A 15,342-nucleotide genomic window follows, 5' to 3' on the forward strand; every position below is an offset into this window, starting at 1 on the left:
ATTGGGCTTCATTGTGTTTAACATGGGGACCATGAGTGCTGATAACCACCCACCTCTTGTAATAAGTGTGCTTTATTTGTATTTTCACTGAGTGATATTCCACATATTGAGATGTTTATCTCTTGTTTTAAGTAATTTACATGTTGATGGACTGGTCCCATTTTTTCTGATGTTTTTGCTTATTTTTAAGAATTCTTTATGTATTAATCACCCCTTTTACAGTCTTTTACCAAACTCCTTCCCCCATATTTATTATATGATTTTCATTTTTATATAACCACCTCCCCTGACCCCTTCTGGCTTTTAGGTCTTTGCCGTGCTTAGAGAGTCCTTCTATAGACCAAGATCTTAATTGGAAAACTAGCTATTTTTAAAAAGTAACTTTTAAATTTAGATGTCGATAACAGATCCACATCTAATTCATTCTGGTGTGCGGAGTGAGGTAGGGATCGTTTTCCCCCAGCAGCTAGCCCACTGTATCAAAACCATTTCTTGAATAACTTCACTTCCCCCAACTGACTGGAGCACTGTGTTTGCATATTTCACCACATAATTTAGTCCATAACTGATTTAAAAAACCTAACAGTTTTTCGAGGGAAAAAACAGGCACACCATGTGAGGACAATCAGAGTGTGAGTTGGCAGCAATGATCAAAATGTGATATTCCTTGACATACAGTGTCCCAAAGATTAAGTCATTACTCCCATTTTAGTAACTTGGGGCCTGTACCTCAACATGGGCTTCTAAACTCCCAATGAAAAGGCCAAGTTTAACCCTCAAACCATGGGAACTGCTTCAGATCGCAAATAACTCACAGGAGTCATTTCTTTCTTTGCTCACATTTAATTTTTATTTTGATTTTTTTAATGCTGCACAACACAATATTTATTTCATTTATTTGTTTCATTTATTTCTTTATTTCTGTTTGCTGCTTTTGTTTTAGTTACTGAAAAGAGAGAGGGAACTTTTGTGGCCTTTTTTTCTTTTTCTTTTTCTGTAGGCCGCCTTAAGCTTTCTAAATTTGGAACATCTAAGCAAGCTGAAGGGAAAAGGGGGTTTCGCAAAATCACTCGGGGAAAGGAAAGGTTGCTTTGTTAATCATGCCCTATGGTGGGTGATTAACTGCTTGTACAATTACGTTTCACTTTTAATTAATTGTGCTTAAGGCTTTAATTAAATTTGGGGGTTCCCTCTTTAGAGCAGCTCGTACTGACGAAGATGCATGCGCTGGATGATGTCGCGGCAGTCGTTGAACACACGGCGGATGTTCTCAGTGTCCACAGCGCAGGTGAAGTGAGGATAGCAGTAGTGGCGCCCATCTCCACTAGCAGTGCTGATTCTCTGTGGGCAAAAGTGCAAGGTCCAGTCAGTAAACCTCTCCAGGAAACTACACTGCCAACCCAAGGACAAGTATGACAAGTATGGACCAGCTGCCCGTGTTACAAGAAACCAAAATGAGATGAAGGGGTTTGAACACCCAGAATGGATGCTGGTTGGGAATTATTGAAAAGAAACGGAAGAACTGGATGGTTTAATCCCTACGTTTGGAATTAAAAAGTTTATATCTGTAGAAAAGAGTGAAGACTATTGAAAGCTCTACTCACCAGAAACTCATCTCGAATGAAGTACTTGGCCCGGGTCACGCGTGGGTCCTCTCCGGGCTCGGGAGTAGCTATAAAGAATGGAGATATTTTATTAACTAAAGTAATAAAAAGATAAGAGCACAACTAGGGTATTAACACCATTCTAGCCCCTTAACTTCTCAGCACTCTTGATTTCTCCACCCAGATAGGCTTTTATGCCTTGAGTGTGCCCACATCAAACACGGAAGACACACGTACCATCCTCAGGAGTAGTGTAGCGAGCAAATTCTGGAAAGTAGTCCTCAATCTTCGATTTTCCAGCAAGGACTTTCTCAGCGAGCAGATCTTGCTTGTTGAGGAACAGAATCACAGAGATGGTGCGCAGCCATCTAACAGAGAGAGGGGCAGGTTTAAATGTCAGGACAGTGCAAATCAGGGTTTGAGAGCAGCCCTGGAGCTCCAGGGCAAGCAGGGTGCTTGTCCCAGCACATACCTGTTGTTCCAGATGCTCTTGAAGAGGTTCAGAGCCTCCTGCAGGCGGTTGGTCTGGTTGTCCTCCCGAATGACCATGTTGTAGCTGCTGCTGGCCACCACGAAGATAATGGCAGTCACATCTTCAAAGAGAGAAAGAGCAGTGAGAGTTAGAAGCAGAAATGACCCCTAATAATTACAAAAGCATGTGCTCTTGGAGTGCAGCGCCCACCATGGCCATCCATACCATTGAAGCACTGGATCCACTTGCGGCGTTCATCCCGCTGGCCGCCCACATCGAACATGCTGGTGGAGATAAAGGACATCTGGTTATTTCTTCCCAAAGAGACACCACTCAACTGCCAGAGGGCATGTCAAGAAACCACTGTCTCCATTTGGTATAAAGAGGAAAATCCACTCACTGGAAGTTGACTTTGTCCACCTGGAACTTGGTCTCAAAGATTCCAGAGGTCAGGACGCGGCAGCGAAGCAGGTCCTAAAAAAAAAGCACGGGTCAATGGATCTCACCAACTCAACAGAAATAATGATTGTCAACCTGGAGTAAAAATCTTGAGTAGCCTGAGATGTGGGCTCCAAATCTTCTGACTGAAAAAGCTTACATACCTGGTCACTCGGCACATAGTCGGCCTGCTTGATGACATCAATCTTGTCCAGAAAGCTTAGAGGAAAAGAGAAGATACATGGTGATGTTAAGGGAGTTCACACCAACTGGCCCACCATCTCTGTCCTCCACAAACCCTGGCTAAATGAAACAAATTGTCCCTAAGAGATGATAGGCAGCCCAGGATAGTAGTGGGGGCTTTGTTCTTGCTTCTAATTTTAAAAGCCTAGCTTTTTGTCAATCAGCAGGGCAAGGACTCCAAATGAGGCCTATCAGATCCTATAACTTTTCATAAGACTAACCAAAACATTTTGTCATTTTCAAATTGTTTGGCACTGGCTAAAATGGCAAATTGTCTGAAAATTGTATACTTCCATATGCCATTCAGCTTTTTAAAAAATGTAATGTATGTGAAGTGGCATACTTAAAGCAGCAAGGACCTTCCCCTCAAGGGCAAAGGAGATTGTTACTCAGAATCTGTCCTTCCTTTTTACTTTTAAGAATCTCATTGATTAACGAGAACAAAAGCCACTGGCACAAAGGGGCCCTTCTTGCCCTCGCTGTGCTGAACAGGAAGCAAACACAAAGTTCCCTTCCGATCTGTGATGTCCATGATATGCAACACTCCAGATACTGAACTTTTAGTTTAAAAAGGTATCTTGCCTGTGTTGCTTGACTGGACATATGTTTAGGGAAGTTAAATTTTCCAAAATTGGGGTAATTTAATTAATATGCAAAATTGATTTTGGAACCAGTTTGGGTTTTCTTTTTGGGGGGAGTGGAGGTGGGAATTGTTTTAAAGTGGGCTAATCAGAAAAGAATCAGGAAGGGAAAAGACTATTTAAAGAAAACCCCTAAGTTTTTCCCCTCCTCTTTCCCCTTCCTTTTTACCAGTTTGGAGTTAGTCTGGGCTGGGAGGATATACTAACTTGCCCAATCAATCTTATATTACAGCAGGGTCCAGAAATAGCTCCCCAGCCACCCTGGCCTCCAGCATATTGCCATGGCAACAGAACCACAGTTCTAAAAATAGATCCTCAGCACCAAATCTTGTGAGAAGACATCTGGAGTGTGGCCAGCCAAACTCCAGCTCAACAAACAAAAATAGGCAGCTTAAGAAATGGGCACCGCACCAGGGCCTCCGCTCCAACATGCAGGAGGTTAAACCAGAAAGACACTGGTCACTACTCTTCAAATCATCCCCTTAAGGGAGGATGTTTAAAAAGTTGAGTGATGTTGTTCTCTTTTTCTTAAAAAAAAAAATTCCCATAATCTGAGCAAATGGTGCCATTTTCAGATAAAGTTTCAGGAGTAATGTTGCATTGTTTAAAAACAAAAAACAGAAGCAGAAAACTTTTTTAAGTGATGCGACCCAAAACAAACAACCTGGCTAAACTGCTATTAATTAATGAAATTGTTACATGGCCCATGCCCCCAGTATTCACAACTGGGATGCCTAAACCCTCCTAATCTGGTACCTGTACTTAACTCCTGACTTGGATCCAAAATACAAATCACAAACAATTCCAGGATTTCCATTTGTTTTGTGTTACTATAATTAGTGCTTCCAGCTTTTAGTTCAAACTTTTGAGAAAATCAGGCACTTTGTTAAAGGAGGAGTGGGGGCTGGGGGCTATGAGGACTGGCCATGATAGACTGTTTTTCTGTTCCTTGAAAGAATATATCTCTAAAAAAAAAAAAAAAAAAAAAAGATTTTTTTTTTTTTTTTAAATGACCTGGATCACCATATGCTTCCTATGCATGCACAGGATGAAGAAGGTCGTCAAGCATTTAAAAGGCAGCTTTCCAGATGTACGGCATTAAAGGTGCTGGGAACAGCAGGAACAGCCAGGCAGTTAGCCACTGCCAAGAAGCAGAGGCCTGTTTTTGTCTCTTCTGTTCTTTCTTATGTTTTTAAATTGTAGTAATAAAAGATAACATTTTTACATTATCCAACACATGATAGCTGCCCTATTTCCCTAAATGCTTAGAGGTCATTTCAATTAATTACTTCAAGCTAATTAATTATGAGCACCATTTTATGTAAGTAATTATCATTTTGCTCTAACAGGTATTAATTGTTGATATGAAATAGTGCCACCACTGCACTAAAAATTTCAATTAAGTGCTTTGTGAAACAAATGATTCAGACTAGAACTTTCTAACTGCTAGTGAAAAATTGGTTGGCTTCTATGAAAAGAATCATGGGAGTTTCAGGTTTTTACAGTTTTTTTTTTCATTGTTTCCTATTTTATGTGTGGATCCCAGAAACTAAGAAAGGGGCTCCTTACTACTGGGCGCAGTCAATCAGCTGGTACTCGTTGGAGCGCTCATAGCAGGCACGCACTCCCTCATCCTCCCACAGAGCCTTGGCATGCTCGTAGAATTCCTGAAAGTGAACCCAAGAAAGCATGTTTAGAGGAAGCTGTGAGTGTGCACCAAGAACACTGTTATTCAAACTCTTGAGGCCATAGTTCACTGTGACCCACGCTTGCCCATATGTGGGCAAGCCCATATAATGACTTAATGCTCATCAAGAAATTTAATTTAGCACGTTTAACATATTCAGAAGTCCGAATAGTTAATTCCTATTCTCCTCTGGTGGTGAATTAAATGTGAAAGGTAACACGGTTCAAAACGAGACTGTCTCCCTGGGCACTTTACCTATGCATCCCACAGTATCTAAGGACATGTCTAGATTAACTCGACAATTAATATTTGTCATCTTCAGCACAGTTTTGTTGGTCCTAATATGTAGACAAGGGAATAATTAAGCCTGTCATAGCTCAGGACTATTTCCCTCATAAAAATTCACAATCTAATAAAGTAAGAATTGAGGCATCAAAGGTGGCGTTCATTTGTGGGGTGGACAAGCCAGGATTGACAAGGGGCGATAAAATTTTGCTCATCCACCTTGAACAAAAGTCTAATGTTTTTTTCTTTTTCCAGCATTAAGGGTATGTTTGTGATTAACTTCCTATGTGTGTGGCCATACTCCAGGCTGGGTATGGGGCCTGTCCCTGATGTTCTTATAGGATCAAGTTACTGCACAGGTGAGTGGAGGCAAGGGCTACCAGGCAGGGGTGTGGCTTACAGGTGGGAAGTCAAAGTCAGGCACGTTCATCACGCTCAGAATGTAGTCCACTCTGAACTGGTTCTCAGGGTTGGCCAGCTCCACAGGGGGCACCAGGTTGCTCATAGCAGCCACGATGGTCTGAAAATGATTGAGTAAAGCAGTCAGGGGCACAGAACTGCATGTGTGGGAGGGGGTACTAAAGAGAGCAGGGGGATACTAAAGAGAGAAGGGAGCTACACGTACTTCAATGGCCTCCTTCAGGTTGTTTTTGATGTCCTGCACCTTGGTGGCCTTCTCACTACAGTGGGATTAAAAAGAAAAGAAAATCATATTGCATCCCGCTAACCAGGGGTCACCTTAATCAAGATACTCCAACTAAAAAGCATAGTATTCTGTTCTTCAAGGAGTTGTGGGTTCAGATCTGTGCAGATTGGAGGCACCCAAGTAAATTATAGCATCCCAAACATGCCCTAAGGACACATTGGATGGGAGTGATTGGCAAGTCAGCACCTATAGAGATCACCATCAGCTGTACCAGAGGTTGCAGGGGTTATCTGCTATTCCAGATTTGGCTCCGTGGGTTTGCAGCCCCCACACCACACACCACCACTTCCTAAAAGGCTCCTCCTACTTGGTCCTTATCAGCATTCCTCGTGGGGGTTGTAGGGTGTACAGGTCATCATGGGGTTTGACTTGGTATTCTCTGGGTTGCTACTGACAACCAGCAAATGCTAGGGGTGGTGTTAATAATCATTAATTACAGATTCCAGGGCTCTGCAGTCCTACTTATTTATTTGCAGCCCTGTTATTTATTTAAACAGTTACATGTCTGTCATAGGGAGATGTTATTTTGGGTACTGCAGCTAACAATACTACTAAGTTTATAATGTTGTGCACACTGGTCCGCCAAGGTTATCAGGAACAGAAGACACCCCCCCCCCAAGTCCTAATAATGGTGGTAGGGGGTCTATGCCAGTTCCTGACATGCAGCCCATTGTGGTCTTTGTGGAACTGTCTGTATTCAGAGCCACTGGTAAAGGCCATAGGGTAAAAGCCATAACCTTTGGCTGTTGTGGTTCCCTGACAGAATGTTATTTTTTGGTACCAGTTTACATTGGCCCAAACATTATATATCTTTTAGAAACTGGCCTTCAGGATAGAAGGCACAGTCAGGGGAGATGCCCAAGCGTTTGTTTTTAATTATATTGGGGAATGAACGCAGGGGCATTGAACGACCAAGCTACAGCCCCAACCCCTTTTATTGAGACAAGTCCTTGCTAAGTTGATGAGGCAGGCCTGGAGCTTGTGGTGCTCCTGCCTCAGGTTTCCATGTCCCAACTTTTTTAAGGGTCAACAAAGCACCTTCTGCTAGGGATATGACATCTAGCCCTGCCTTGAGTGGGGGGAAGGAATCCCAATGTGTGCAGTATCCACTGGGCATGCGGCCCTGGGATGTGACACAGCGCCACATGCAGGAAGGTGCTGCAGCCTCACCCTCTAATGGGGAAACTGAGGCTGAGAGGAATCCTAGTCAGAGGCAGCAACTGGGAATAAAGCTACTTTTTCTTGCTGCTTGTAATTAAAACAATGAGATTCCCACTTTTTGAAATATTCACTTGATTGGTTCAATAGAAGTCACAGAATGGAGACAGAAGTGAAACAAATGACTCCTCCAGAGTGGGACAGAAAATTAAGGCACAGGAAATACAAAGGGGGATTGATAGCAACTGCAGCCAGGAAAGGGTCAGTGGTGCTGCAGGTGGGAGGGGGCACGCATGGGCCTTGTGGGGGAGGGGCTGGGTGGGGTCAGAGTCACATGCATTTTAACACGCCCCCCCCCCCCCCAGAAGCTGTTCTTTCCTTTTTCAATGAGATTCATTTTACTTTTTGAACAAGTATTTCTATATTTGGGGGAGTGGGCCTCCATTTTGTGAATGATCTCAAAATTCACCCTTAGACTTGAGCCTCTCAGATGGGCCCTTACACACCCTTAGACCTTGCTAGCAAGGTCTGGGGTGCTGCTCTCATCAGCAGAGGGGAGCATCTTGTGGGAGGGGAGGTTGGCACCAGGAATTCGACAGGATCCACTTCGGTATGGAGAGAATCAGACCCCAGGGGTGGAAATGGTAGCAAGGTGTGTGTTTTAGGGAGTCTTGCATAAACCTGGAAGTTGCTCCAGGCCCCTGGACTCTTAAAGCTCCCTCCCCACTCTCCATATTTGAAGGGAGAGTCCTGACCATTCAGTGGGGGGCTGTTCTGCTTCAGATGTATGGAATTAACGATCATTTCTGAAATTATGAATTTTCAGCCTTGGTGTTAGTCTAAAATCAGTTATTCAGACGTTAGACAGTGAAAGGACATGTGTTTGACATCCCTAATGATCATGCTTGAATTCAGAATTTACTTAAAACTGCCGAGGACAAACCCACCCCCACTTATTAAAAACAGGCTCCCTGTCATTAGTACTAAATGCCCTAAATCTCTGGGTTGAAGGTCTCCCAACAGTAAGATGAAGTGTGTTTGGATTAAATTTCTAAATCCATATACAGCAAGAGAAAAATACTTCCAGAAATGAGATTCTTTCATTCAGTTTGATATTTTGGTCTAAGTAGTAGTATGATAATTGGAAAACTTCCAGTCTTAAAATACGGATATTTTGAGAACGTGTTCAGTATTCATCTACGTATGTGAATAGGTGTGGGAGTATATCAAGTATAAAACAGCTAAAATAGAAATCTAAAATCTAATTCGGGTGTGTGATACTAAAACATAAAATTCTTCCATTGAAGCAATTACTATGTAGATGGAGATGTTACACTGGGGGCTGGCAGGTTTATCATCATTTGTACTATCACTTAATGAATTTAACATTGATTGTGAGATTTGGAGAAAACTCCTTAGATGTCTCTAAACTACTTAATGGCAAAATATATGCCAATTGCTAGAATTCTAAGTGACTCAACAGTTGGGACTAGGGCTAGAAATGCTTTTAGGACGTCGATGCCCTCTCCACCCCCAATGTACAGAGATTAGTGGGGTTAATGTTATTTAACAGGTCCTGCCTACCTCCAACTAAGTGGTAGGGGAGGGGTACCCTGTACTAGGTTTCATTCAGTTCTATGCCTATCTTTGTGCTTTTGTGGGGAAAGACAGACAAAAGAAGAAAGACAGAAGACAGACGCAGGATACAGGGATTGCTGAAACATGCAGAGAACTTTTATTTGACACGAATGTTAATACTTATATTTACTTGTAGAACAGTCACAGAGAGACGTGCAGGCAAGGTATTAGTAGGGTTCAAGGATTTAGCACAACATCTAGTACACAGTAGATTGTTCAATAATGACTTGTCATATTTCAGATGCCAACTTTTGGTACAGCAGATTATCAATCAGTTTCTATATAGGTGCCTTTCAATAGTCATTCTATTACATTTTTGCCAATTGAAGATTTTTTTTTTGTTTTTTTGTTTTTTGTTTTTTTTTTGTTTTTTGTTTTTTTTTGCAGTTATCTTTAAAGGTCAGGTAGTAGGTGGGCCCCCCCCCTCCCCCCAGACAACAGAATAGTATTCTTATTAGAGGTTCATAAGACCGAGCAATTCCAGCATGCAAATTGTGATAGGAAAGGCCGGGAAGAGGAGAGACTGTAGCCATCATCTAGGGATAATATATTCTAAAAGAAACAGATGAACAAACATGTGTCAGTTACTTTGTCCCCAACCCGTGTCCTTTGCCCCTCCCCACCCTGGCCACAGAAGCTATTTCTTTGAGATGCCCTAGGCTAAGTCAATTGGACCTATATGTTCTCATGAGAAATAGCTGCTCCATCCCTGCATGCTGAGTATGCAAGCAGAGTTCGTGTGGCTCACCTAGCATGCGGAGGCTTGTGTGTGTGCATGCGCGTTGAGATGGTATGGGATGCAGAAAGCAAAATGGAAGAGATGATGGTAATGGAAAAATGGATGCCATCATGAATATCCTTATCTACCAGCTAATGTGAAGTGCCTTGAATTAAATTTGATTGTTTTATAAAGGCCAGTGGCTTCAAGATGATTCCTAACAATGAATTGCTGCTAAGTGCCAAGGCATTTTTCAAAATTAAGAATTGTATGGCACTGCATATTTTAATAGAGGAAAAAAAATTTTTTTTTTCTTCCAGAGATCTGAAATTTTAAAATCAGACCAACCACTGGACGGACAGAATTTAATAGATGCATTTTAAAAACAAGTAGTTGATTCAAACAGAGAACTGGGGGGAAATAAAAACCATATGGAAAAACATCAGTTCTCAAAATTATAAACTATTGTCTAAAGCTAAAAATCTATAACTTTCCCCCAGCTGGATCTAATTATACTTTAGAAATGCTGAAAAAATTTATGTTTTGCACTTCACTTGTTAAGAAGTTGTCTACACGTTATTTGCACATGTATACCAAGATGGCTGATGGCCCTTAAATGATTATTTTCTTCCCAGGTCTGTGCCCTCAGTTTCCCAGTATGATCTTCATGTTTGTTTTGTTAAAATTTTTTTTCTGTTTTTGAATGTGCCTACCCATCGCTGTTGCTCCTTGCAGCCTGCGGGTCCTCTTCGCCGCCCCTTTTAAAGAGAGATTGAAAGCTCACCTAGTCTGCAAGGCACCGCAATTTCATACAACCCACACAGCCTTCTCCACATTCTTAAACAATCAGCCAAGAGCAAATGCAACAATTCGCGCGCCATCCTCCCATTAATTCTTAGGTCGCCTTTCTGGCTAAATCAGAATGTCTACTGAGACTAAAGGCCGTAGGGGGAAGAATTCCACACCTTCGCTGCAGTATTAACAGAGCCCTCTGGAGACTCTGGTCGGATACAGGAGGGACAGATAATTATTTTCTTGTGCTTTCACTAAATGTACATGCATTAGGGAACTAAAGCAGTGATTTATCTCAGTATTCTTCTGAGAATATGGCAGTTCAGAAGGCTCTTAATTCTCCCAGGTCAGAATCTTCAGTGTTGTATCCAAACATGCAAAGGCATAGACAGTGGAGATTTTTGTCCATTATTTCCTGGTGCAAAATTAATAATCTTCCTTCATGCAGTGGGAGAAACTAGCAACTACCTATACAATGTTTATATTTATAAATAATTGTTTCTTGTAAATTGTCACCAACTTCAATTGCCTGGTTGAAAAAAGGAAAACCCACCCCACTACCACCAAAAACAAAGACTCAAAATTTAAGAAAAAAAAAAAACAAAAAAAAAACAACCCAATCTTCATCTCTTCAACAGTAGGAATTGCTCCCTGAAGGCAAAGGCGGAAGGGCAGGATAGCTGAGCCTTCGATGACATGTTTTATAATTGATTAGCTTAGCTCAACCAACACTAATGATTTTTTTAAATACTAAACAGTTAGCTTTGAGTTAAGAAATCCATATTTGATCTCTGTATTTTTGAAGGTCAAATTAATATTGTTACTCTCAAAAACATAATAGGCACAGCAGCTTGTGGACAGTTAAGGCAAATTTAATACCGCAGACTACAGCTAACAAAGTATAGGATTGGCAGGAGGGAGTGAGAACAGGAAAAAAAAAAAAAAAAAACCCACACCAGGCAGACCACCATTTAGGGACAGAGGTCACCATTTCCTAAGGAATTCCTAGTTTAGAAAGAGCTGCATTTGTTGCAGTACCACAGTGAGGAAAAGCAAGAGAGGAAGCTTTAGCTGCACTAGGTAAAAATGAGGTACTTAGACCCCCATGAAGAACACCCCGGCATGTCACTTTCGCATGCTAAATTTAACATTATCGGGGATCCACTAAGGAGGCAAACTGGGAATGACTCTTCCTCTTTTCAAAAAGAAAACAGAAAAGAGAAGTTCTTGTTTAGAAGCTCGTGTGTCTACACTGGTTCATTTGGGGGTGTGTGGGGGGGTGCCTTTCTGTAAAAAATTAAAAAATATTAGGGAAATCTGTACAGTAATAAAACCTCAAGTGAATTATTTCAAGGAGACTTCTCTTCCATCCAACTCAAGCTAAGGTAAACAGTGGCTGCTGCATCTTTTAAAATGCTAGCCATGTCCAGCTTTAATCAAAATATTTATCCAGAGGGCGCATGGTAAAATTATTTTTGCTTAACTAGTCTCATGAAGAAGCACCCCCCACCACTGCAAGTTGCAGGAGGGGGGAAATTTAGGATAGATTTTTCTTTAAATTACAAATATAAGGCTTGAAGTTGGTTTTAGGGGGTTTTGTTTGTTTTTTTTTATTGACAGGATGGCAGTCTCCGCTGGCAGGTTTTTACTCAAGGGTGTGTCAGGAATTAATTTCAGAATTATGTGAAAGTGACTGACTTAATAGCAATAGAGATACATATTCATAATTCATGACTATTCTAAAATTTAGGTAAACTTGTCCGTCCTTCCTTTCTGCATGCTACTCTTCTGAATTCAGGGTCAAAGTATAAAAAGCATCTTAAACTAAAATGACCATTTCTATGGGTGATGTCATCTTTTCCCAAGCTCCGATTATTTGATCTCACAAATTCTAGAATTTTCCATAAAGAACCGCCTTTGGCACTCTGGAAGGTTACAAAGTTCACCTCCATTTCCCAGTGCTTAATGCGTAGCAAGCAGTGGGTTTTGTTTTTTAGGGGTGCGTAAACTAACCTAAACTGTCCCCTCGACTCAATCTGAAGTGAACGCAACTGAAGGACAAACTTTCAATTGAAAGCATGTTGAGGAGAGGGAACGGGGCTGCTAACCAGCTAGTAATTGCAAACTAGTGCCTTCAGGTGCTTGTGATCTGGTGATTAACTGGCTTCACAGGAGTGAAAATGGACCCCATCTGGGGGTCTGGCAAGAAAAAACCCAAACTCCTGATTTATTGAGTATTCCTCAGTTTGCGTTCTTCATGGAAGCAGGACCCCACACTCACGGAGTCTCTTATAAATACTGTTTCTCTTTTTAAAAAAGTCTATTCTCACTGAAGTATTGCTCATTGTTGTATATACCACAAGACCTGGAAGGACATTTCAAAGGCAAAAATGCCCCTTGAACCAGACGGAAGATATAGCTCCCAGCCTTTCCATCATTTGAAAACTCCCTTTCATTTCTTTAGGTGGAGTATTGATATTTAGTAAAGGAAACAATTATTTGCTCATAATGTCAATTCAAAAGAGGACAATTAAAAAAGAAATTATCAACAAGGGTGATCACTTCTTTGTTTTACATGAAGATATTAAAACAATGTTTTGCTAATAGTTAAAAACATCCTGGGTGGATGATGAAGCTGAAATCGGCTGGGGAGGAGGGGATCTCTGCAGTGGTCAGCACTAGCTTGACAAGGGGGCCGCTGAGGACCCGTCAGCCATGTTGGAGTCACTGCAGCAGAAGCTGCGGCAGACAACCTGGCCTCAGGGACGCCATCAAGGGCCAAGTGCCATGAACTGTCCTCTGCAACCAGGCATACTTTCCCGGGACAGAGAGGTGTCTTATATGAACACTGGTGCTTCATTTTTATTACGATTATTATTATTGCACCAAAAGTTAAGTGGGGGGAGTCCTCAAGAACTCTTAGAATTTTCTAATATGTAAATTAGAAATAAGTGCAAATTAGGTGTCCAGCTCGAAACCTACCTATACTGCAACCTAAAGTTAGTATAAAATGTGTCACTTGTTCTTGGTACCCTTACACAGATTTGACACTTACTCTCCATTAAACCCATTAACATGCAGGATCCTCATTTGCTTCACAATGGTGCTTTTACCAGATTCTCCAGCGCCTAGAAAACGAAAGTAAGTCTCAGGTTAAGAAGGAGGCATCTCATACTTTGGGCAGGGAAAGGACTGCAGTTCGTTTTGTTTTGTTTTTCCATAGAAGCAACACAACAACAAACACAAAATAACAGACTTGCAATTTTCCTTGACATTTCGACGCAGAGAAAATGAAATAAACATCCAACTCAGTGTCTACCTGCAGTATTTCACCATCAGAACAACAAACAAGAATTAAAGGTGGTGCTGTTTTAGGTTTTTGTTTTGTTTTGTTTTTTGTTTTTGTTTGTTTCCCTCCTTTTTGGTTGTTTAAAAAATCGTGGGGTGTTGAAGGCACAGGCCAAGGAGAATGACGCAATTTTGTCATTTGAGGAGGAAAAAGAAAATTGAAGTTAAAACTGTGAAACTGAATTCTTGAAATGTGAGCACTGACTGGCAAAATGGCTCACATAAATGTATGTAAGCCACAAAATTCATTGTTTGTCAGATGTTTCATGGTTAAAATACCCAGGATTTGCAAACAATGCCCAGACACTGCAGTCTCCCACATCACGTACAGATGCAGCACTGCCAGCCCGAACATGGCACAATGCAGCTGCCTTCCATGCAGGGTCCCCACCCTTGGGCTACTTAAAATCCAAACTTAAAACCACAATATTACATTTTATCCACTTATTCACCCTCCTCTCCCCCCAAAATGTTATCTTTCCAAATATAAATTCTCTTTGGATATAACCACCCTGTTGCAGAGGAAAATGGAAGACCATCAATTATCTGTCATCTTCTCCAAAAACACATTTTAATATCAAATATAGCACTTGAGACCATATTAGCATTAGGTCACCTGCAACAACAATAAAGAGTAATAAAAGGACAAGACTTTGATCATAAGGAAAAATAATGCCTAGAAACCACTGAATTTCAAAGACTCTAAAGCCCTTCCCAACTAAGCAGGAAGGGACACATGCCTCCATTTTAAATCACCTTTCATTTGTTGAAAAATAGCATTTTATAGGAAAAAAATGCACATTTCTATCAAGCTAGAGGAGGACTGCTGCTGCTATTATTATTATTTGGCAAATGCACACTCTCCACCAAATCCCAGGTGATAATTCTTTGCCCTCCTCCCACAGAAATCTGTGTGGTTTTTAACCCTTTTTCTTTTTAATTAATTGTTTTGCTTTAATACCCACATAGCAAAGCATTCCTCCTTTGCTTGCCTTTCCACAATGCTGTAATCAATTATCTGTAAAAGTTAAAATTCAAACATTGATTTCAAAGTAAGCACTATCTTAATGAACATAACTCTCATAAATTAAAATATAAAAAGCACTATTAGATTTCATGAAGAAAATACATAATATTAATCAGGATCTCCAATGTTCTGATTTCAGAACTGCTAAAAAGTGTCAACACTTATCTTACAGGGATGAATAGATCTGTGCCTCAGTTTCCACATTTATGAAATTAGAGAATTGGGCTAAAAATTACTGTACTTTTTTTGTGGTTCTGTTAATTCACCAATTTCCATGTCATTAAATTAAGTTATAAAACCAGGATTTGGAGCTTTATGTTGTTTCCTGGGGGGGGGGGGGGCATTATTTAGTGAAACCCACCATTTTAAAATACAAAATGCTGAGACTTGCCTGGGCTACAGATTTCGGTGCCAGAGGCTATTACTGAATTGTGCCAAATATATAGCCATGTAGACTAGGATACCTTAGAAAGATGAGCCCACAGCAAGGTAAGGTATGCTCAGAGTTACTGCCTCAAATTAAGTGGAGACTTTGTGAGCACTGCACCAAAGGTGTTAGAAATTTAAGGTACCATTAGCATCACA

General features: G+C 41.0%; 1 protein-coding gene across 13 annotated transcripts in view; it reads right to left on the reverse strand.

Annotated features, from left to right (window-relative positions):
- Positions 1-823: 823 nt before the first annotated feature.
- The window catches only part of LOC143395840 (guanine nucleotide-binding protein G(s) subunit alpha), a 48,932-nt gene continuing 34,413 nt past the window's right edge, over positions 824-15,342 (reverse strand). For 5 of the 13 annotated variants that reach the window (XM_076851893.1, XM_076851892.1, XM_076851890.1 and 2 more), the window contains 12 exons: positions 13,438-13,510; positions 10,304-10,348; positions 5,996-6,050; positions 5,771-5,890; positions 4,968-5,065; positions 2,679-2,733; positions 2,477-2,550; positions 2,302-2,360; positions 2,077-2,197; positions 1,842-1,972; positions 1,605-1,672; positions 824-1,341 (listed from right to left, as the gene is read on the reverse strand). In XM_076851893.1, coding sequence (XP_076708008.1) covers positions 1,195-1,341; positions 1,605-1,672; positions 1,842-1,972; positions 2,077-2,197; positions 2,302-2,360; positions 2,477-2,550; positions 2,679-2,733; positions 4,968-5,065; positions 5,771-5,890; positions 5,996-6,050; positions 10,304-10,348; positions 13,438-13,510 — 1,046 coding nt within the window. In that variant the 3' untranslated portion in view covers positions 824-1,194. Of the gene's footprint in view, positions 1,342-1,604; positions 1,673-1,841; positions 1,973-2,076; positions 2,198-2,301; positions 2,361-2,476; positions 2,551-2,678; positions 2,734-4,967; positions 5,066-5,770; positions 5,891-5,995; positions 6,054-10,303; positions 10,349-13,437; positions 13,511-15,342 lie in introns of all 13 variants that reach the window. The other 8 variants (XM_076851894.1, XM_076851891.1, XM_076851903.1 and 5 more) reach the window with 3 other exon arrangements.

The sequence above is a fragment of the Callospermophilus lateralis genome, chromosome 3, assembly GCF_048772815.1.
Source record: "Callospermophilus lateralis isolate mCalLat2 chromosome 3, mCalLat2.hap1, whole genome shotgun sequence".
Lineage (NCBI taxonomy): Eukaryota > Metazoa > Chordata > Mammalia > Rodentia > Sciuridae > Callospermophilus > Callospermophilus lateralis.